At 37.7% G+C, this 23,327-nt stretch overlaps 1 protein-coding gene across 4 annotated transcripts in view; it reads right to left on the reverse strand.

Moving 5' to 3' along the window:
• The window catches only part of ndrg3a (ndrg family member 3a), a 40,316-nt gene that overhangs the window by 11,198 nt on the left and 5,791 nt on the right, over window positions 1–23,327 (reverse strand). For 3 of the 4 annotated variants that reach the window (XM_077530833.1, XM_077530831.1, XM_077530832.1), the window contains exons 2-5: window positions 10,361–10,442; window positions 7,733–7,765; window positions 1,753–1,858; window positions 1,008–1,128 (exon numbers count right to left, since the gene is read on the reverse strand). In XM_077530833.1, the coding sequence (XP_077386959.1) occupies window positions 1,008–1,128; window positions 1,753–1,858; window positions 7,733–7,765; window positions 10,361–10,417 (317 nt within the window). In that variant the 5' untranslated portion in view covers window positions 10,418–10,442. Of the gene's footprint in view, window positions 1–1,007; window positions 1,129–1,752; window positions 1,859–5,231; window positions 5,589–7,732; window positions 7,766–10,360; window positions 10,443–23,327 lie in introns of those variants that run through there. The other variant, XM_077530834.1, reaches the window with a different exon arrangement.

Below are 23,327 nucleotides of genomic sequence, written 5' to 3' on the forward strand. Positions count from 1 at the left end.
CAGTTTTTAACTTCAAATATTTACACTTGGGGCTAGCTAGCTTCAATTCTGTTTACAGCTTATTCCATTTATGTGCAGCATAACCCTAAATGTTGATGCACCAGGTCTGCTTTAAATTCTGGGCTCCACAAATTGACCTGCAATCTAATGTCGCTTTTCCATTAGCCCCACACGGCATGCTACCATACCGCACCGCAACTCATGGAACGACACTACACGGCCGCCATTGCGTTTCCATTAAAACAGGAGCGCCGCAGAATGGGGGCGGGCTCATTTGAATTGTCCAAGCTTGCACACTCGCAGCGTGGCTCTGCCATAACATTTCACCTGCGGCAAGTCGTGCCAACATTGAACCGTGCTTACAATTTCATATGGACAACCATGGGATAAATATTGCGATCTTGATTCCACGACCTGCGGGCAAAGCGATTTTCTGAATGGAGAGCTCAGCCTCATTCATTCAACTGCGCCTCGAGCTCCCATTCAAGTGAATGGGAAGACACGACCAGGCAGGCAGTGTGCACCAACATTTTTTTTTTTTTTTTTTTTAAATAAACCACAAATATTACAAATCCATCCATAGGTACCTTTTAAATTGTAAATATAGTTCAGCGTTGCTGTAATTATTATTATTACTGTATTTTTTATGACTTTGGTGAAGACCGGCAGGTGCCTCTGCCTCTCTCGCATTAAACAAGGAAATGGGCGTGTGCCACGTGTTGCTTGCTGCGTTGCTGTCCGCCAATCAGATGACAGGTGACGACATGGTTCCGCTAGTCCGGCGCTGCAGAACCACTGCTGAAAGGGTTCTAAAAAGCGGCTACAACTGAACCGCTTGGCCCCGAAAGAGTCCCATGTGGACGCTAACATCCGGGGACAAAAAAATGCCGCTTCAGTCTGGAACCGGTCCCGGTGGAAAAGCGCCATAAATGACTAGAAATGGGAACAGTTCCTATATTTGCACTTAAATGTGATTACCACTATCAACACAGCAAAACAACTCGTACCCGCTGGGGAAGGGGGGTGCGCCCTCCTGTTGGCCAGGTGCATCCACGTGGACCACTGCAAAGTGCTGTGTGATCTCCTGCATGTCCTCGTAGTTAAACAGGGTGTTGAAGCACGACTTGTCTGGAAAAAGTGGAGGTTGAAATCAGTCAAGGGTTCAAATTAGGGGTGTTAAAAAAAATCGATTCGGCGATATATCGCGATACTACATCGCGCGATTCTCGAATCGATTCAATAATCGGCAGAATCGATTTTTTTTTTTTATTTTTTTTTATTTTTTTTGATTTTTTTTTTTTTTTTTTTTTTTTTTTTTTTTTTTTTTTTTTTAGGATTCACACCTTGAGCATGGAAGAATGTTATATGAACGGCACATTAAGCCTTAATATTTTTATTTTAATGCTGTTCAAATGTGAAACAGATTGCAAACTGTTTGTGTACAGTGGCTCACGGTTATAAGCCTCAAGTTTTAGATAAATATATTCATACAAATCTTACAGTGTACATGTACAAATTTACTGATAGTATTTTCTAAATTTGAATGGAAAAAAATCGCAACAATCGACTTATAAATTCGTATCGGGATTAATCGGTATCGAATCGTGACCATTCGTATCGGGATTAATCGGTATCGAATCGAATCGTGACCTGTGAATCGTGATACGAATCGAATCGTCAGGTACTAGGCAATTCACACCCCTAGTTCAAATAGCCTGATAGCATCTGTGTTTTGATTTTCAGCTGACTCACGATTGAGGCCAATGTCGTGATAGGTGAGGATGATGGGTCTGTTGCCCTTGGGAACTCCCCTCATTGTCACGTGAAGGACGCCATGAGGAGTCTCAATGTCATGCTCCTGCAGCAACAAATGGGAAGGGGGCAGTTAGGAACTGAACTTGATTTTAAAGACAACAAAATTGCATTTATGTACAGTAAGTGTGCCCAACAACTGTTCTATTTTCTCTTGAATTAATCCCATGGAACCACACAAACAACAAAAATGAAAGTCTTTTTAATATACAAGAGTGCCAACGGTAGCATATTTCGCTCAACATCCCGTTTGCTGAGAAGTGGAAATGAAGATAAGTGAAGTGTTTATGAGTTATAAACACCAGAGGTATTTACATGTGAGTTGCATTTGAGGCACTGAACTATCAACCTCTGCCTTACAACATCGAAGCATCAAAACAACGGCAATTTTATTGGGTCTGATTCACTCATTGACTAACATCGCCCTTCAGTTATAATAAAACTTTTAACAGAAAAGTGATTTTAGTCTCAGAATAACAGGATAAATGATTTAAAAAGTCCCATTCGACCAAAGCATTTGCATATTTAAAGAGTCTCTTTTTAAGGATGCAAAGCATGCACCTCGTCTCTAGCAACCCCCCCCCCCCCCCCCCCCCCCCCCCTGCGCCCTTGCACCAACAAAACACGGAATGCGATGGTGGACAAAGATTTTTCATCAAGAAGAATGTCATTTTAAAAAGGTGGGGACTGAAAATCTCAGCCCCTTTCACGAGTATGACACAGCAAAAACTGCTTTGAGGAGCATCTTTGCAGACGAATGCATTAAAATTCAGACAGCTCACACCACACCAGCTTCGTTCTATTCAGCGTTTTCTTTTGAATTGAGCATGAGGAAGACCCACTTTAGTCACACAGCATCAGAGTAAATAGTTCGGCAGATGCATTTGTGATTTGAAGGCATTTCAATGTAAATGGTGAATAAGGTGAGGAGTCGGGCATTTGGTTAAAATTACTGTTACACAGGAAGATTATTATACGAACAAACAAACATCCAAGCGCTGATGTACTTGAAAGCGCAGGCAGGTCTTTGAGCTCTCCTGGCCTCAAGGCCCCCGGGATGTCAATAGAGATAAACATTCCGGGTAGACCAGGTATACACTGCCATATTTCTGGATATATATTCAGATGCATCAAGCTGATGGACATGGGTCGCAACCTCTACAAAAGGTGCTGACTGCTGAAGGTTAGTTGTCAGGGCTTCAAGGACAAGGATGCAATAAATTGAAATTGAATGAGAAATAAATGATGGACACATCAACACTGTTCCACTGAATGAGATGCCTTCATTTTGTGTGGGTGGTCTCATTCACTAAATTACATGCAAAAACACAACATGGGGGGCAGCATCACTCCATGCAAGCAGATGGAAGCTATAATCAATAACATATACATAACCTCTCCTACAGAGATGGAATAAAACAAAGAAATTCTCCTCCTGTCATGAAGCAAAGGGCCTTCTTGCATATAGTTAGGGCTGCAACTATCTCCTATTTTAGTAATTGATTAATCGATAAATTGGATTTTTTAAAAAAGTTTTCCATTCCTATATACAAAAACATGCATTATTTTATATTGACAGTGCAGAAAATGCACAAGTCTAATAATTAAGATTCAGTCACGTGTCAGTAAAATAGGAAAAATGTTAATAATTGATTTCCAACGTAAAAACAAACGTTGAAAATGTTTTATTTTGATTCAACGTACACGACTAGAGAAATCTGAGAATATTTACCGGTGAGAGGCTGAAATTCTGAGGATTTGGACAAGGTCTCTAAATGACTCAATTAATTATCTAAATAATGATCGACTAATTTGATAATTGATTAGTTGCCAATTAATTGATTTGTTGTTATGCTTCTACATCCAGTGCAATGAAATCAAACTAACTTGTGCTGTGTGAATGGAGGTTGTTACAGAACATAGATACATACTTGCTATGTTGGCATTTTAGCCAAAGACGTCGACAAGGACACAAGAAGACACGTACGTGTGTTGCCCACTATATATGGGCTAATAAAAGCAAGCAAGACCCACAAGCAGAATTTGAGAACAAGTGGGTAGGGCAGCAAAAAAAAAAAAAGATGAGATGAAATAGAGCGTGAAAGGAAGAAAAAATAGGCTGACAGATGCAGGAGCAACGAGAAGTCTGGTATGACTAACTGAATTGGAAGGGAGACATCCATTTGAATATATCACGTCTTCCCCCCAAAAAAAGTTTTGCTGCATAAAGAAAAGACGCGAGCAAATCAGTTGTCAAATGAGAAGGAGGAGAAGGCCTTCTGTATCCATTTAGATATTGGCATGGTTTGGGTTTAGAAGCAGTATTGATCTTGGAGATGCATCTCAAATCATTTCCTGTCCAACACGTAAATATTCAGCGCAGCATCATGATGGGGAAAACATATTCAGGGCGGGGCTGTTTGACTGCAGCTCAAAAGAAAAAAAAAAAAAAAGTACAACATGACATTGGCTTTTTGTTTGTGTGGCTGCTTTGAATAGGCAACCCTACCTTAAACAGGCTTTGTGGTTTAGGAGGTTGCTACAGGCAACCAGAAGGTTAAGATATTTATTAAATGAGGGTGAGGTAGAGGGAAGTAAGAGCAGTATGTCATGCTGTCCCTCTTCCTGCACTCTCTTATCTATCCCCTCCGCCTGTTCACCCCACCCTGCCTGGAATTACATCAATCACCCATGAGGGCAGCATTACAGGGCACAAAGCCTGACCAGTCAGAAACTGACAAACGATGTGACTGTGAATACACAAACCTATAATAAACATTTGTGTGCGTCACAGCATTAATACTATATAATGATACTTTGTCATTGTTCGCCAGTGACGCAAAACACAATCTTCCAATCTGCAACACAGTCAATATGCGCGTGTCATCACATCTGGAAAGCGCAGCTTCAAGGTCTCTGCAGGTGAGCTGCTACATTGGATTTGAGCGTGTTGTTGCTACAGTATGTCGTGATGTGTGACCTCCTTGCTTCTTTTCTCAGGACGGAAAAAGAGCATGATGGACCGACTACACGCACAATTTTAAAAATACGCATGCAACCTCTGACATGAACCCAAACATTTATGAACCTGCTCCACTTCGACTCTCCCTGGCAGGCACGTACGCATCTTTGAGTTGCACACAAATCAACATACGCATCATCGCACTTCATCTTTAGAATTTTACAGACTGAGGTGACTCCATACACACGCCAAATGGTCATGCCATACTAGCAGCTGCCCATAAAAAACAAACAAACAAAAAAACAAAGTCTCTGCTGTCTCCCGGAGATGGTGACAAGGACCACCAAGAGCTTTGTCCTTCCCAGCTGCTATTGCTGAGTCTATGGGGAAATCACACATGAAGCCACCCCGGTCGCAAGCATCCAGTCAGGTGTATCAAGATGCATTTGTCACTCACCACTCCATTCCTAGAGCATGCAATCTGGTCCAGATCCAGAATAGCTGACATTGTTCCCCCACACTGGAGAGTGGTGTGTTATGCTATGTACGAGTGTGCGCTAGGCAGCTTTTGAAGAGCTCCGAAAAGGAGGAGGAGGAGGGGTCAGAAGGAAAGCAAGGGATAAGGTTTTGTGGCAGCGCTATAACGCCGACAAGACGGAAAGAGGGAGGGGAGGAACACAGCAGAGTGAGTGAGGAAAAGATGGGCAAATCTGAATGAAAGCAGAGCATGCGGCTCGACCCGGAGAGGGAGGTAGACGGGCAACGACACGGGGGAGGAGGAGTGGGAGCACCAGACTGTGCTTAGTAGTCACAGTTCGTCCGCACAGTCAGGCTACAATGCATCTAATTGGATTGCGGTGGGTCAGGTGGGTAGAGGGTGGAGCCATGGAAAAAAAAACGAAAAAAGAATTGGGGGGGGGGGGGGGGGCACAAGGGGTTGTGGAGAGAGTGGTGATGGGGGTGCAAAGGATGCAGAGGCCATCCAGGAAAATAGGAATGCTGCTGACATCTTGCAGTCACGCTGGTTGAAATCAAAATAAGAGGAGACAGACTTTGACCGCTCGAGCTGTACTCACACATTCATCAGCAAAACAGGCTCTCCTCAACTAAATGGACTTGGACATATTCAAATGTAGTTAAAATAAGGTCTCTTTGCTATGTATGTATTTAAAAAAAAAAAAAAAAGGTGGGGGGGAGCAAGAAATATTCCCTTCGAAAGATTAATTTTGTGTGTAATACCATGTGTTAGCAAGGTTACCAGAAAATAAAATCAAAAAGAAAACAATGACAACAACATATGAGAGGATCAAACTCCTCCGAAGCCATCTTGGAGTCTTTTGCTCTTATTAAGATGACTAATTTTGAACTCTCTTCTTTGTCCTTTCCACAGTTGAGAACAGTGGAGGACGCCTGTCTAAAACTAGTCAGGGATAACTGACAACCCGCTGCAGCCAATAGCCAGAAGCATGGGCGGGCCTAAAGGAAAAGACTTGGACACTCATTGGTCAGTCGATGAATAAGCAAACTTGGTTGTCTGTTCTCCATTTTAAATTAAAGTCGCCGAGAGAGGGCGCTACTGTCCCAAATATACTCTATGGGCAAAAGTATTTGGACAGCTTTCATAACGCCTACTAGAATTGACAACAGACTGGTGTCAGCTTTGTTTTTCAGGGAAAACATTCTACTACAAATGACAAACTTGCTACATCCATTCCAGTCACGTGGTATGCCAACACATGCTGGTGCCTCATCAAAATTGTCCAGTTATCAAATGTTTTAGCAAGGGCCTGCTTTCTGCAGAGCACACACTTCATTTCAGGCTTGTTTAGAGTTCTCAAAATTCAGTAATGTTGATTATTTCTTATTTATCAAATACTATTAAGCAATATATATGCAACGGTTATCTACTAACTGTGCTTGCATGACATGAAAGACAAGCAGGGTACAATTTGAAGTCACCTGCGCTTTCGCCCCACAATAAACCAGCAAATGGTGCCCTCTGCTGAGCACAGTAGGAAACTACCAGTGATATGTTTCACGTAGATGCTTGGGGGTGCGGGGGTAACCAAAAGAACAGGGGGTGAAGTCAACACACCAGTACAGTAAATAAGGCACTGGGAAATCATAAGATCAAAAATACAAAAATATGGAAAATGTAAGTTTACTGCTGCTTTAACTGTACACGCGAGCATTTCCATTTATGAACTGTCCAAGTGTTCTAAAGTAAAGCCCTGCAGTCCCGTGGGTGGAGGAGGCTGAGTCACCACGCTCAGTCCAGCAGGGACGTCGTAAATAGCACGAGACTGCAGCACCACACCCTCTAACAGAGGTCTCAGTCATATTGCCTTTTATTTCCAGGCAGATTCGAGTATGAACACTGCAATGAAAATGGATCTTTAGAGGCCCAAACATGAGTTGCTGATTTATCACAGCTACAGCACAGGGCGTGAGTTTGCATTAGTGATGACGACTCTTGTCCACAGGAGACCGCATACTATTTTCTAAATTAGCACTTCACAAAAATTGTATTTCATCTCTTATGTGGACTAAATAGATTCTCAGACTACTGACCAAAGAAGGCCAGTTTTTTTGTTTTTTTATTTATTTAAAATGGACCAGGGAATGACATATTTATATACAGTATAACATATTCATACATGTTCCATGCTGTTAAAAGATACATTTACAATAGTCTGTTTTGCAGCATCGATTTATATAATAGATGACAGGAAAGCAATAATGTCTTAATAATCTCTTTTTCTTCTTCTTCTTCTTTTTTTTTTTTTTTTTTTTAAAAACATCAGCATGTTTTGTTTCAGTATAATTAACATAATTGTTGGCTAGCCATGTTCATGTTCATATCTAGGTTAAACAACTGGGATTGACAGAAATATATTCTCAAAATAATAATAATTACAACAACAACAACAACAACAACAACGGACAAACAAGACTCACCTGACAGTCAAAATCCTGAAAGTTACGTGCATTCTGTAAAACAAAAAAAACATTATAAACCATGGGCTCATACAGCAAATAAACATACAAACAAACAAATAAATAAATAAATAAATAAATACATACATACATACATACATACATACATACAATAAAAACAGTGTATATAGTGCTTAGGAATATGTATACCCCATGAAGAAGGTATGCACTTTTCCCCCTTAAAAAAAAAAAAAAGTTTCCGATCAGAATCTTATTGTTTGTTTATTTTACACACAATCTTTAAAACAAAAAAACAAAAAACAAAAAAATATGGCAGTAAAAATTTCAATCAATACATGTGTGACGGTGATGTAGAAACCCCCTACAGGCTTATCCTTATTACTTCAGCAAAAATAATTCCGTAGCAACACACAATAAAGGCTATCTGTAATCTTGAATAGATTCACACAATGTGGTTGGCTCTTGTGTATCAGAATTTCTTTGGTTGCCTATATTGACACCTTTATTACATGCAACGTGAAAATCATAAAAAAAAATAAAAAAAATAAATAAAAAAAATAAAAATAAAAAAAAGGTTGAATGTGCACATTGAAAAAATTCATTTTCAACTAGACAATGCAATTTCTGGAGAAATTGCATGTGAATGGTGAACTGAAACTGGAATTTTACGTGGAATGATGTGGAATGACAGGAGCTGTCCAGAACAACTTTAGTTGAAACTAAGTTGAAGTTTATTTGAGGCTTTTAGTTTTAAAAATCGAACATTTTGGGAATGTGGATAGATGGATAAGTTTCTGAATGGTTGAAATTGAATTGTTGAAGAAATATTCAAAACAGGAAGTAAAAGTGTCAAATATATATAATGTGTAAATTATTAAATTTGGGGACTGTGGCAATCTTTGGAATATGAAAACCATGTTGTTGCTGAAATGGTTTGAATCGATCACAAAATGTTTGGTAAGGGAGGGTATCGCATAGAATGCAGCATTTTTGTGGAAAAACTATTAGGGAATGTGGGAATTTTTGGAATATATTATTTACATTGTTTACAGAATACAGTGGAACAGCCTTGTTCACAAAGATAGCAGTTTTACAAACAAGATTTTTGAACAAACATTGCATGAAACAAACTATGCTTCAGCTTGAGTCATCACAGCAAACGCATGGAAGGCTCAGTAATGCTGTCTAACAACGTTCATACCGTGTCATGTTTTTCCACATACGAGTACTGTATCTTTGTTTTTTCTTTTCATTATCCTCCCAAGAAAGTGGCAAGTGTAAGTGATAAGTTTAGAAAGCCCAATTGTATTAATTGCACACTACATAGGAAGCACGAAAAAAACAGGATAATGCAATGTTTTACTATATACCAACATCCACCTATCATAGTAATTGATAATGGTGGGTTTTTCTGTTTGAAACAGATTTCCATTGTGTTTAAAAAGTGTATTTTAAACAAGTTTCACTGTTACTACAGCATGTGGGTGGAGTATTTCAAGGGCTCAACAATTTTTAAAAAAATTATTATTCTGGGATTTCTGTATCTATTTTTTTATGTTAACACAGTTTTAAAAATATTAAACATGTTCATAATATTGTTCAAATGTGTTCAAAGCTTGTAGGAGGGATATTTGAAGGATTAGACAAGGAGAAAGCAAATTAGAATTTTAATGTTGTAACTTGTAACCGATCGTCATCTGTGTTTTTCTTTCAAAGCAATTGATGATGCGACAGAAAATGTGCGCTGGCAGCAAACATCAAAGAAGGGTGCTGTGGGAATCAGTTGGGTGCCCATTGGATGCTTCACAGGCAGATTGTGATGCTGCTTGGGCTTAATTATTCACACTCAAGTGTGTTTGTGCTCTCCATATCGCCGTGAACCCATTTTTATAATGCAGTTCCCTTTGCTCCATGGCATTGTGTATTAATTAAATGATCTCCGTTTTTCTTTTTTGTTGTTGTTGAAAATGAGGTAGCCACTAGGTGGAGTGAGAGGACAGTGTCAGTCTCCTCATTCATAAGATTATCCATCTCGCAGGCTGTCTTTCAAAGATTGGCACGCAGCCTAGAAAGAGATGTGTTTCCCAGATCAGTCATCTTAGCCACCAAGGAGGTAAGAGGCTGAGCTAATACATCAACCTCGATTGCTCCCTGGAAGTGTGCAGATTGTGAAAATCGGCTGCAGTGCATGACAAACACTCCCTAGAGAATACTATTTCCATCTTATCAAAAGCTGACAAACATGGATAAGGAGAAGGAATTTATTTTTTTTTCCAGCACACTTTGTCCCTGCTCAAAAAAAAAAAAAAAAAAAGAAAAAAAAAGAAAAAAAAAAGAAAAAAGAAAAAAAAAGAAAAAAGAAAAAACTTCTGTCCCACTTTTGCCTTTGATATTTTTTCTTCTGCACCGTTGAGGACATAAATAATTCACTTTGATCAACTGTACTGCACAGTATAAATTTGTGGTCTGTTAGTGTATGCATTTGAAGGAGTGTTCCATTTGAGGGCTTTAACGGTCTAGTGTGTACACTCTGTTTGTTTATTTTGGGCTTGTATGTGTGCTTTAGTGAAGAGTCACATGCTATTTGGATTAGCCAGGGGTTACTAGCAGCCTTTTTCAACAACGCACCTTATTAGTCAGGAGAGGCTTGATCTCAGTCAGCTGTACATCCTGAAGCTCATCCATTATCCTTTTCGGTTACCGTGAAGTGCTTCAGACAAAGAGGAAAAAAAGAGAAATCGTCACTTGAACTATTGCAAGCACCCCCTAAACTTTATTTCTGTAGTTTAGCTAACATTCAAAAGTTTGGACAGAGCTTCAAATATGTCTCTAATATGCATAAAGCCCATGCAATTAAATTTCAACTTTTAAGTCAAACCTTTTACACCAAGCAGGTTCCCCATTGCATTAAGAATTTTTCATTGGTGGCAGTTCGGCCACAATGAACTATGTTATGGTGACCCAAGCCAGAACTGGCATTTGCCCTGTATAGTTATGACTCATGATATTAGGGATGTCATACAACCTTTTTTTTTTTTTTTCAGACTGATACCACCAGTACTGTACTCATCTTTTGAGCGGTCACCGTCGCAGATACAGATACCAAGTAAAAATACCACACGTAATTCATACAAAAAACAACAACAACAAAAAAAAGAAAAAACATAACCTACAAAAAACAATAACATAATTTTACAGAAAGATTTTTCTGAAAACTGCATGAAATTAATGGCGTTTTCATTTCTAAATTTTCAGTTCCTGATTGTAAAACGGCCACAAGAGGACAGCCGATACTGGTATTGGCCACCATCATGAGTACTGTCACCATAAAATAAGGCCGATACTGGTACCTGGTATTGGTACTCACACATCTCTACATAATATAGTACGACAAGTTTCAATGATCATTTTATATTTACTGTCTTTATTTGGGATGTAATGATATCCAAACATCAAGATACAATATCACGATATGAAGGTCACGATATGATAATTATCACGATATTGTGGGGAGATTGGCAATACAAAAAAGGTCACAATATTGCAAAAAACAAATGAGCTCATACTTATAAAAAAAAAACACACACGCAATCTTGTGCTTTTTTTTGTACATTACAGCAATGCATATAAACAACCTACAACCTCTAATAACACTTATTACGTACCCCTTCATCTGACGATTTGCGTGAATTTAAAAAATAGAAATGCCAAAACATGCCTTGTGAAACTTAAACTGCACTAAAAAAAAAACTAGCCACCAGAGGGTGTTAAAACTGCACAAATGTAAACCAGCCTGACTTTTTTTTAATTTTTTTTTTAAATGTGCTTCTTTTAATATCGTGACATGAAGACAATATATTTGGCAGTTTTAATATCACAATATCACGATATTGCCATATAGTTACATCATTCCCTAGTCTTTATACTGTATTATTTAAGCTTTTAAGAAAATATTACTTTTGTGTAGTCACATTTTCTTTCCCGGTTAGCATGTCCACCTCCCAGTGCAGAGGTCGTGAGTGGAGTTTGCATGTTCCCACCGTGCCTGCATGTGTTTTCTCCGGGTACTCCAATTTCCTCCCACAGTCCGAGAAACATGCATGGTAGGTTAATTGAACAGCCTAAATTGTCCCGAGGTGTGATTGTGAGTGTGCATGATCGTGGTGCTTTCACTATCGAATATTTTTACACTTGATTAATCGACTAATCAGATTCATTTTAATTTTATTAAAAAGCATTTTCCTCCTGATTACTGTTTGTTCACGAGTGATTGGTGTTCATTTCATACTTCACATTCGTATAGTGATTTAAAAAAAAGGGGGATTGAGGTAGTAAAGTAAAAACAGAGGTTTGCAAATGTCCTATTTTGATTAAACACTCATGAAGGACTACAGAAATCAGTGAACAATTACTGTTGATATGTTGAATATCAGAGGATTTGGACAATTTTGAATTAAAAAGGTGGCTTCTTTGACAGCTCTAAGTGATTGTTCATCTGTGTGTGCCCTGTGATTGGCTGGGAACCAGTACAATCATGGTATACCCCATATACTGCCCAAAGACATCTTGGATAGGCTCCAGCATGCCCGCAACACTCGTGAGGATAAGCGCTTCAGATAATGGATGGAAGGCAATGTAAAGATTTCTCCACTACAGTACTAGATGTTGCCCATGTGGGGATGATAGTGCTGACAAGTGAAGTTCTCTTCCGTGGGCTGTCCAAGTGAGCTGTTAGTCTTTGTTTGTTGTACAGACTTAACGAGATACGGAGGACATTTCTGATATTAATTCCACAAGAAAGGTCATACATCTTGTTGTCACAGGTGGTGCGCAGACACATTAATACACACTTGCAAAATATAAATGAATCAGGCCAGGTTTAACAAGAAGTTGCAAACCATACCTCATTAGTTTCACCCTTGGACGTTTGTTCCTGTTGATAATTAGCAAACAAGATCACAGACACCAAAAAGTCCGCCCAGCGCCTACCCCACATCTCTGGAGATTATAATATGCCTGTGCATGTCATGTGAGGACAGAGTGCTTGCAAATTGAAGACAGTCAAATCAGACTGAGCTACACCTCCATACCATCATACTGCAATGACATAAACTGTGAATGATTTTACATAAAGATAATAGCAATAATAATAATAATAATAATAATAATAATAATAAATAAGTCAACCACATGGCAAAAACACCAAGTGGGCAGCCACAGCACTTCCTGGCGCAGTGAGAAAATCTTGGCGACGACCTTGGATTGCAGACATTAAATGACCTTGAAAGGCTGGTTAGGTACAGCGGCCAACAAACAGCGTGAGGTAGCAACAATAATAATTGCAGTGTCAGTTACTCTGAGTTTCACCCACCAACCCCGTGAACAGACGAGAAGCCTGGTGACGCACGAATCTGGTCAGAGGTCATCCTGCTCTAGCTATGCATCACGTCATTGCCCTGAAAGAAAAACTAAGAAAGCGGCAGGACGTAATCCTATAATTACATAAAACAACCCAAAAAATCTGTATGGCTGTGAGGAAAAACACGACCGGCAAATCCTTGCTGACAAATCCGGCTCAACTGCGGGCTAAATAATATTTAGACAAGTGAACAAGGAATAAAAAACAACAAATACTCTGCATGCTTGAACAGATTGACCTGATCAATACAAAACTTCCGTGCTCTTGGGAAAGTGAAATATATCAATGAATTATAAAATTGTATCTGGTTAGTTGTGCAATCTTGCCATTATAGGGGTGACATTACGTGGTCTTAGCAAGTAACCATCACCATCGCGCAATTTCAACAAAGGTTTCTTCTCTTAGTTTCCCTTTGAACGGAAATTTCCTTTAGGGAATCGAGCACCTCCACCTAATAAACCGTATTGTACTAATCAACAGAGGGCTGCTCTACTGTTGAGCATGTGCAGCCGTTGTCATGGAGACTAAGCTTGTTGCTGATGTTTATTCTAAGATGGGATATCCCCAGGGGAAACATGTGAAGCATGGAAAGGAGGGCAATAGATTGTGGTTGGAATTAGGAATGAATAAAGCATTGCTCCCTCGAGCATGCGTCGATGGTGACATTTTGCCCTCAGAGGCTCAAGTGAGTCATGTGCAGCCACTCAAAATGACAGAAAACCACAGTGGAACTGCAGCCAGAATATTAGGAAGTGTAGATTTCAGCGACAGGAGGGAAATCCCATATGCAAGTTACACCATTTGCTGCGGTTGCCCCATCTTAACTGTACACCATTAGTGCTGATCTAAGAACTAATGATGCAGAACATGCCTCTGTGGCCTTGACTACAGCACGGTCTGGAGAGGAAAATCACTCTCATAAACAGCTTCTGTGATGCTAACATTCACTTTTGTCAGTTCTACCGCTTCCATACAAGGTGAAAGAACAGGTTGAATTGGTGAAAATACAGTACTATTATTGTAATATCATTCGAGAAGTAATGGCTTCATCCAGACAATCATATTATTTCTGTCATTTTCATTCATGTCAGGCTTGCGCTTTAGCCGAACATTTTGTCTGCAGATTCATCAAGGTTAATGCCAATGTGACCGTGTGACCTTGTATTAACCTACTTCTATGGCTCTACAGTCCATTGGGCATATTGCCATGGTAATGAATGGATGAAATCAATAATTTTTGACATCATATTAGCATTCATAGAAGAGGTATATTCATGGCAAACGTGAGGATTGAGTTATTTAATCATAGAAATAAAACAGACCAGAAACTAGTTTGTACTTGTTGGTCGTCTGGATTGTTTTACTCGCAGAGAAAATTCAGTGACCTATATTCACAAATCTCTGTCCACGGTCATGAAGCTACTATTATGAAATACAATAACCTTACTATACTATCTAAGAGCTTCACTTTGATATAGACCTCTCACGATTAGTCAACTTGCTCGCCACTGTGGAGGCGGGACACACACACTTGGGCTGGGTATTACCGCCCACCTCACGATACGATACGTATCATGATACAGGGGTCACGATTCGATACGTATCGCGATACATATGTATCCCAATACTTGATCTTCAAGGCGATACGTATCCCGCTATTTCACATTCATTTACTTGCATTTTATAATAACAGTCATATGTATACCTAAAGGATATGTTTATTATGCTGGATGACAAAAATGTTTTTGTTAGTAGCTCTTCTGGTTTACCACCAAGCGGCATGCCTGGTCTAAATATGCACGCACTGCAGAGCAAGGACCAGTTTTCACAGACACACAGGGAAAAATTTTTAATAGGCATGAGCCGATATGAGTAAAAATATCAAAGTATTAAAATTACAGCTCTAAAATGTGCTTATTTTGAAATATTTGGGGAAATAAAAACAGTGTTTTTTTCATGTAACACATTCTATTTCGTTTTTTTTAAACAAAATATAGGAAAATTGGTACATTAAGACACATGCCATGTTAAGTTTATAAGTAAATAAATGTTGATATTCTTTCTCTGCTTTAATTTTTTTTTAGCAAGACACAGTGTCCAATCACTGGTGAGCTATTTTTGCATTAATTGAAGGCAATTAACTTCAAAGATGTTGCTGGTTTTTATTTTTTAGGTACAATGCAAGCTGCAAAGGCAAACATTAACTGCCTATTTAAAGTTCACGAGCAATATCAATTCTGACGCCTGCGTATCGATACGTGTATTGTAGTGAGGCCCGCAACGATATATTGCCGTATCGATTTTTTGAGCACACCCCTAACACACACGCACATACACGTGCTGCAAACAGTGTTAACGCAGAGAGAAAGGAATTAGCATACTCAGCTAAGCTACCTATTAACAGATGTTAGGGACCAAGCCCTAATACAAACAAACAAAATTCATGAGTAATGTACAACCCTACGAATTTTGGGGGATAATTACCTATCGAAGAAGCTTAAACTTATACAGTTGTGCTCATAAGTTTACATACCCTACGCGGGTATGTACACTTGAGCACAACTGTATGGTGAGAAAAAAGCTGAATGCCCGTAAAATTCAAAACTCTGTGGCAATTGTTTTGATATTTTCAGAGATTCAAGTGGACATGAGCACAGGTGCATGAGAATTTTGGTAAGGATTCATCACATTTTTGTGTCACTAAGTGACTCTTTTGCATATGTACAGTTAGTTGTGCTCATAAGTAGGGATGTAACGATAAGGGCAATATTGTGATATTAAAACTGCCACAATATCATCGTCGTCATGTTCACAATATTTAAAAGGAGCACATCGGTTAAAAAAAGTCAGGTTGATTTCCATTTGCGCAGTTCTAGTACCCTCTAGTGGCTAGTTTGTTAGTGCAATGTAATTTTCATTAGGGATGTTTTGGCCTTCTATGTTCAAAATCTATGTTAATTGTCAGATAAAGGGGAACCTAATTTGCTTGTGAAGGGGTCAATGTGTGCTTGCATTACCAAGTAAGTGCCTCAATATTGTTATTAGAGATTGTAGGTGGTTTATATGCATTGCTGTTATGTATAAAAGCACAATATTGTGCTTTTTTAGTATGAGCTCTCTCTCTTTTTTTTTTTTTTTTACATTGTGATCTTTTTTAAATATTGCCAAACCCCCCACAATATCGTGATAATTATCGTATCGTGTCCTTCATATCGTGATATCGTATCGTGATGTTTGGATATCGTAACATACCTACTCATAAGTTTACATACCATAGGAGTATGTAAACTTATGAGCAAAACTGTAATTTCAAACTCATTTTAAAGCATGTTTCTCATTGTGACAATCCTGGGTGTGCTTTCCTATTGGTGATTTCATTACATTTTTAACTCTATAACACATCCATAGTCTCATTTTTTTTCTAAATAAAATAGTTATTTATTTTTGTTCAACACTTTATTGTACTTTGACCCATTACCGGATGAACAGCTGTCAATTTTCACCATTGCCAATAGTGAGCCGTGAGTTTACATCTTTACTTTCTTCACCTTCAACCCCACAAGGAGTCTGTCTTAAAAATCTTATGGCACGCTGCTGTTTGCTGTCAAGCAAGTCAGCTATAAACAGGTGGCCAATGCAAGCCACTCCTCCGCTTAGCATTCATTCGGGTAGCATCATACGCAGTTGCAGAAAATGCAGATCGACGTGTTTTTCAGCAAATAATTGTTCAGTTAGAATAAATTGCGATTAGGCAAGTTTGCGAATAATGATTCCCAGATGTTATTCATTTCCAGCAAGAGGAGGCATGTGTCATCTGCCTTTTCCATGGGCTAAATTCATGTATAACAAATCCTAATGAAAGGAACACAAGCATGTCAGCGCTCAACTGGAGTCTCAGTATTAACTAGGAAGTAGCAGACTTCACACCACAACAGAAACTAGGCCAGAACAAATTCCAGAGATGCTGCTGCTGCCAACCAACAATAAAGCCTAACGGGTAGGTCCCTTTCGCTTTGTGCAATGCTGGCACAAATTATCTGTGCACCTAACTCACTCAAAATGCCTTTCTCCTCCAACGTAATAACCACTCTAATGCCAAGTCACCAACAAACTTCTGTAGTACTTCTTGGCATATGGCAATAGGTTTTACTCTGGAAGAAGGCAGCAAGAAAATGGACCTTGCCGTAGAGTAGAAAACGTGGCGTACTTGTATAAAATACTTCTGGCTCCTGCGCTAAAGGCAAAGGCAGCGGGAAAGCTAACATTAGCAGCTGTGCTCATTTGTGATATTTCAAGGTGTTTTCACAAAAGTTACATTAATTTAGCAATGACAACTGAGCTTGGAACCCCAGTGCAGCAGGTACTCAGAAAATATTTTGCCAATGGATAAATACTAGGGGTGTGAATTGCCTAGTACCTGACGATTCGATTCGTATCACGATTCACAGGTCACGATTCGATTCGATACCGATTAATCCCGATACGAATTTATAAGTCGATTGTTGCGATTTTTTTTCATTCAAATTTAGAAAATACTAATCAGTAAGCTTGTAGAGTGTAAGATTTATATGAAAATGTATTATTTATTTATCTAAAATTTCAGTCTTATAGAGGTTGTAATCTGTTTCATGTTTGAACAGCATTAAAATAAAATATTAAGGCTTAATGTTCCGTTCATATAACATTCTTCCATGCTCAAGGTGTGAATCCTAACCCGAAGTCAGACGTTTTGTTGAATATTTTTCCATTAAAAATGGAAGTTTAAAAATCGATTCACACACACAAAAAAAAAAAAAAAAAAAAAAAAAAAAAGGCAATGATGATAAGACGTTGAATCTGTAAGACTACCGAATGAACAATTCTGAGCTCTTTAAAAAAATCAAAAAAAAAAAAAAATCGATTCTGCCGATTATTGAATCGATTCGAGAATCGCGCGATGTAGTATCGCGATATATCGCCGAATCGATTTTTTTTAACACCCCTAATAAATACTATTGGTTTTATGCTCACAGTTCTGTCTAAAGAGATGCTACAAGTAGCAGTGCTGGTGTAGCGCTGATTGACTATGACAAAGCTTAGTGCTAGATTATCGCTTTAACATAAACTGTTTGGCTAAAGAAAACTTATTCAGCAACTCAGCCTGAGCTTATCATTAATGTATCACGTCAAATCTGGCCCACAGTGCAACGAATTCCCTGCAGCAAACACACGTGAATTTGCACAAAGATCCCAAGCTTAATCATGTCAGGCTGTTCTCCTAAGACTCCATTGTTATCCTTGCGATGTATGATTGCCTGACTACATGCTGACTGATCCCTTTTCTTCCTCTCTTGACAGAATCACAAAAATGATGATGAAATACCTTTCTGATGTATTCATCTGCCTCTAACGTCGCGGGTCTATTCTTATCTGATTGTGGCTTTGAAACCGAAAACAGGTCCTTACACACAGTTGAGTTTGAAATTCAGAATTGATAGAGGATGGAATCTCCAAAACTGAACACAATCTGTTCAGGGAGGCTCAGAGAAATTGCTACTCATTTTCTGAGGAGTAACATTAGGCATAGCTATTTGCTAACCTGCATGCTGAAGCATTAGAAATTAGTGCAGGAAGATATAGGACTTACCGACGTCTGTCTCCAACTACGCGCCTATTTATTGTTTCAATTGTGAGTGGATTTTTTATTTTATTTTTTTAATAAGCAGCATTAGGGTCTATTTCGTTAATTATATTCAAGTGTATTTTTTGTTAACAGCGACTGAGAGTCCATTTTATTTAGTGTTTTTGGTAGGGGTGTGAATTGCTTAGTACCTGACGATTCAATTCATATCACGATTCATAGGTCACGCTTATATTCGATACTGATTAATCTCGATACAAGTCGATTGTTGCGATTGTTGTTTACTCAAATTTAGAAAATACCAACCAGTAAACTTGTTCATGTACACTGTAAGATTTGTTTGAAAACTTTGTTTTTTTTTTTTTATCTGAAACTTCAGTCATAACTTTTTCATGTTTGAACAGCATTGAAATAAAATATTATGGCTTAATGTTCCATTAATAGAATATTTTTCCATGCTTAAGGTGTGAACACTAACCCTAAGTAAGATGTTTTGTTTAATATTTTTCCATCAAAAATGGATGTTTCAAAATTGATTCGGCCGCCTATTGAATCGATTTGAGAATTGCACGCTGTAATATCGCGATATATTGCCGAATTTTTAACACCCCTAGTTTTTGGTATTTTTGATTATTTATTTTGAATATTTACAATGTTTTCATTCAATAGTTCTAATTTTAAACATTCTCAAAAATAATAGTTTATCTTTAAAAGAGTATAATTGCATTATTATACAATTATATTAGTTGAAAAATGATCGGAAAACCGCTATATTATTTTTTATCACAATATTTTCGTGAAGCAAAATTTGTTATCACGACAGGCCTATTTGGAACACGCACACTTACCTTTGTGGCACGGATTGATGCACATCTCTTGAACAAGGGCAATTGCATCTTTTTATAGGGGACATTCTAAAGTGATTGTTCATCCATAAAATGATGAATGTGCTCGGGGATCAGTCTGGTTTATTAAACACTACAGTATAAATTCAGAAAGTGCTGCAGCGCCAATGTGTCTGCAGATCCTACCCACCAAACACCACTAAAAATATTATACAACCTTTTTTATGGATTATTGATCAATAACCAATTAAGCATGCATATCCCCATTACATTCAACCCTCAATCAAACAGTGTGGGGTGAGTAAATGCCCAGTTGGCATACACTCTTCACACTGCGGTGCCTAAGAAGCAGTAAGAAACATATCAATTCTGAATAAAATCTTCACTCCAGAGAATCAAGCTGGACAAGATCTTTCTCAGTTTTATTCCACTAACAATCATCACACATTATTCAAACTTCCAAGCGATACTTGCCTCATTGAGTCATTTTTCAGCAGTAAAAAGTTGTCCAGAATGAATTTGATAACTTAAATATTTTTCATGTACAATTAATATCTTTAAAATTTTAAAAGGCAAGATGAATCCAAGCTCTCCAAATTATTTTATTATTAAGGACCATTTGGTAATTCATGATAAAGAGGAAATTGTAAACAAATTCAATGACGACTGTGAATATTGCCCCAAGATTATCACAAAATATCCCCAATGAAAAAAATGATTATGGAATCATACAAAGCAATGTAAACAGTATTTTTATTGAAGCCATACAAGCTATCAAAATTTTGAACATACTATTAAAAAAAAACCCAAAACAAAACAAACAAACACAACAACAACACCAACAACAACAAAAACAAACAAACAACAACAACAACAACAAAAACAACAACAATTGTACAGACATGAATGTTACTGATAAAGCAAATCATAGACGTGATTATAGAGCCTTTAACGTACATTTGCAACTTATTTATAATGCACATTTTCCCAGAACAAATTAAAATAACTAAAGTAGTCCCACTCCTCAAAAAAGAAAATAAGAATGATTTTTGGGTTTCTTCCCAATCACTCAACCAACATTGCTTTAATTGTTAACTGAATAAATTTGCACTGCAATGGATAAAAAACTGAAATGAAATTTTTGAAATGGAAAAAAAATGAGAAAACTAATTTCTACTCTCGCTGTTGACTGAGGATGACATCACCTGTGCTAAGAAAGTAGGAAACAACCAATCATGGCTCACCTGTTTTCTGGGTTTGGTCAGTAAACTGAGCCATGATTGGTCGTTAGCTACTTCCTCTGCACAGGTGATGTCATTTTCAGTCAACAGCAAGAGTAAAAATTTGTTTTTAAAGGTATTAATTGTTTATGAAAAATAATAACGTTATCAAATTTATTCTGGACAAAATATTAACTTTTTATTGGTGAAAATAGCTCAATGAGTCAAATGTCACTTTTGGGAATTATTTATTTTCTAAAGGAAGAACTGGAATGATTCTCAAAGGGGCAAAAATCTAACTCAGAGATCAGGCCCTCAACAGTGCTATCGCAAGCCTTTTAAATAATTACATCATCCATTGAGAGGCCACTTCAGAGCTTAAAGAGCAGCAATGATGCACATCTACATCCAGAAGACCGTGATAACATTTCAGACAGTTAACATTGTTTCAAATTTGAACTATCGTCACTACTCACTATCTTATTTCGCACATCTGAGAGTGGCAGGAATTTTTCAGCAAGGCAGCCAAGATGACAGCAATGTTTCTTTCATATCGAAAATGGACCAAGGCAGAAGCGTGGTCGCATTTTGATTTTGATAAGACAGCAGATGAAAAGATAATCCTAATGATGATCCTAATAACGATTAAAAAAAAAAAAGTGTCATATTTGAATGAAATTTATTCCATGTTCAAGAAAAGTTTGTTTTGTGTTATTGAGCAATATTTGATTAAAATAATACATCTTCACAATTACAAGTAAAGGTGCAATGATTAATCAATCAACAACTAATATATAATCAATAATAATAATTAATTTATTATTATTTTTGATAATTAATTTAATAGATAACTTTTTGGAATATTTTATTTAAGATTTTTCCACAACATTAAAACAAAGACAAGAAAAAAACAGAAAGAAAAATAAAAAACTAAATTATTTAACCAGTTACTGCCTCCGCAAAATTTAATTTGGAATTTAACGTTTTGTGTGTGTGTGTGTGTGTGTGTGTGTGTGTTAATCATGTCCTTGATATTTCAGAGGAATTGATGTTCCATAATTAATCAATATCGGATTGAACTGAAGTGAAACGAATCCAACAGGAAAAAAAAAATAAAAAATCGAATTGAATTGAACTGTTGTGAATCAAAACCAAACTGATTGAGGAAATTAGAATCGATACCCAGCCTTAAACTGAATCATAAATAATTTATCTTTAGCATTTTCTACACTGCCAATTTGAAATAATGTTCTGTTTTTGAACAAAGTGACGGAAATTAAAATTGTTTTGATATTATCCATTTTTTGTATTTATTTTTATTTTTTTTAATCTCATCTAAATTGTAGGGATGTAACGATATCCAAACATCACGATACGATATTATCACGATATTGTGGGGGGGTTGGCAATATTTAAAAAAGATCACAATATTATTATTTAAAAAAAAACAAAAAAACAAAAAAACAAAAACAGCTCACACAAAAAAAAAAAAAAAAAAAAAAAAAAATAAGTCATATAAACCACCTACAATCTCTAATAACAATATTGAGGCACTTACTTGCTAATGCAAGCACACATTGATCGCTTCACAAGCAAATTAGGTTCTCCTTTATCTGACAATTAGCATAGATTTTAAACATAGAAGGCCAAAACATCCCTAATGAAAATTTAATTGCACTAATAAACTAGCCACTAGAGGGTGCTAGAACTGCACAAATGGAAATCAACCTGAGTTTTTCAACAGATGTTTTCCTTTTAAATATTGTGAACATGACGACGATAATATTGTAGCAGTTTTAATATCACGATATCACGATATTGCCCTTATCGTTACATCCCTACTAAATTGCTAGTTGGCTATAAATTAGGCTGAATGGTTTGGCTGTGCTGGCAATTCACTACAGACTGTGTTGAGCATACCCGACAACACAAAAGATGATCTATAACACACATCGACACATTTGAGCCCGTTTTGATTTCCACCTCTAATCAAAGTCAGCAAAGCCCCGATTAACTGATGGCTGGAAAGATTATCGTGACAGATTATCCAATGCCTTTTTTAAAGCCTCCCTAAAACTGTTTTGAGGGGGTGGTCTTGTCTCATGAAAATGAGCAACCACTAACCCTGCTGGTGTTACAAATAATAATAACCACAAGTATTGTTACCCGGTTTTCCCAGCCTCCAGAGGGAAATAGAAGACATAGGGTTCCAAACTGCAGCAAACGAGTTGAAGTGTACAAAACAGACTCGGCGGAAACAAGGCTACAGCAGAATATGAAATGAGAGCTGCGTCTCAAGCATGATGTAAACCTTTCAAGTGCGGCAGGGAGCTTATGAAGGTTTGGGCTGCTGTGACCTCAGCCTCATATACTGGACGGAAACATTAGAAAACTGCATTCATAAAACATGAACACAGTCCAGAGACATGAGAGGTCGTGTGCCAGGACTTCGGACTGCAAATGCTCAGTACGTCCCGCCACAATCGGCGTG

The sequence above is a fragment of the Festucalex cinctus genome, chromosome 8 (genome assembly GCF_051991245.1).
Source record: "Festucalex cinctus isolate MCC-2025b chromosome 8, RoL_Fcin_1.0, whole genome shotgun sequence".
In the NCBI taxonomy this organism is placed as follows: Eukaryota; Metazoa; Chordata; class Actinopteri; order Syngnathiformes; family Syngnathidae; genus Festucalex; species Festucalex cinctus.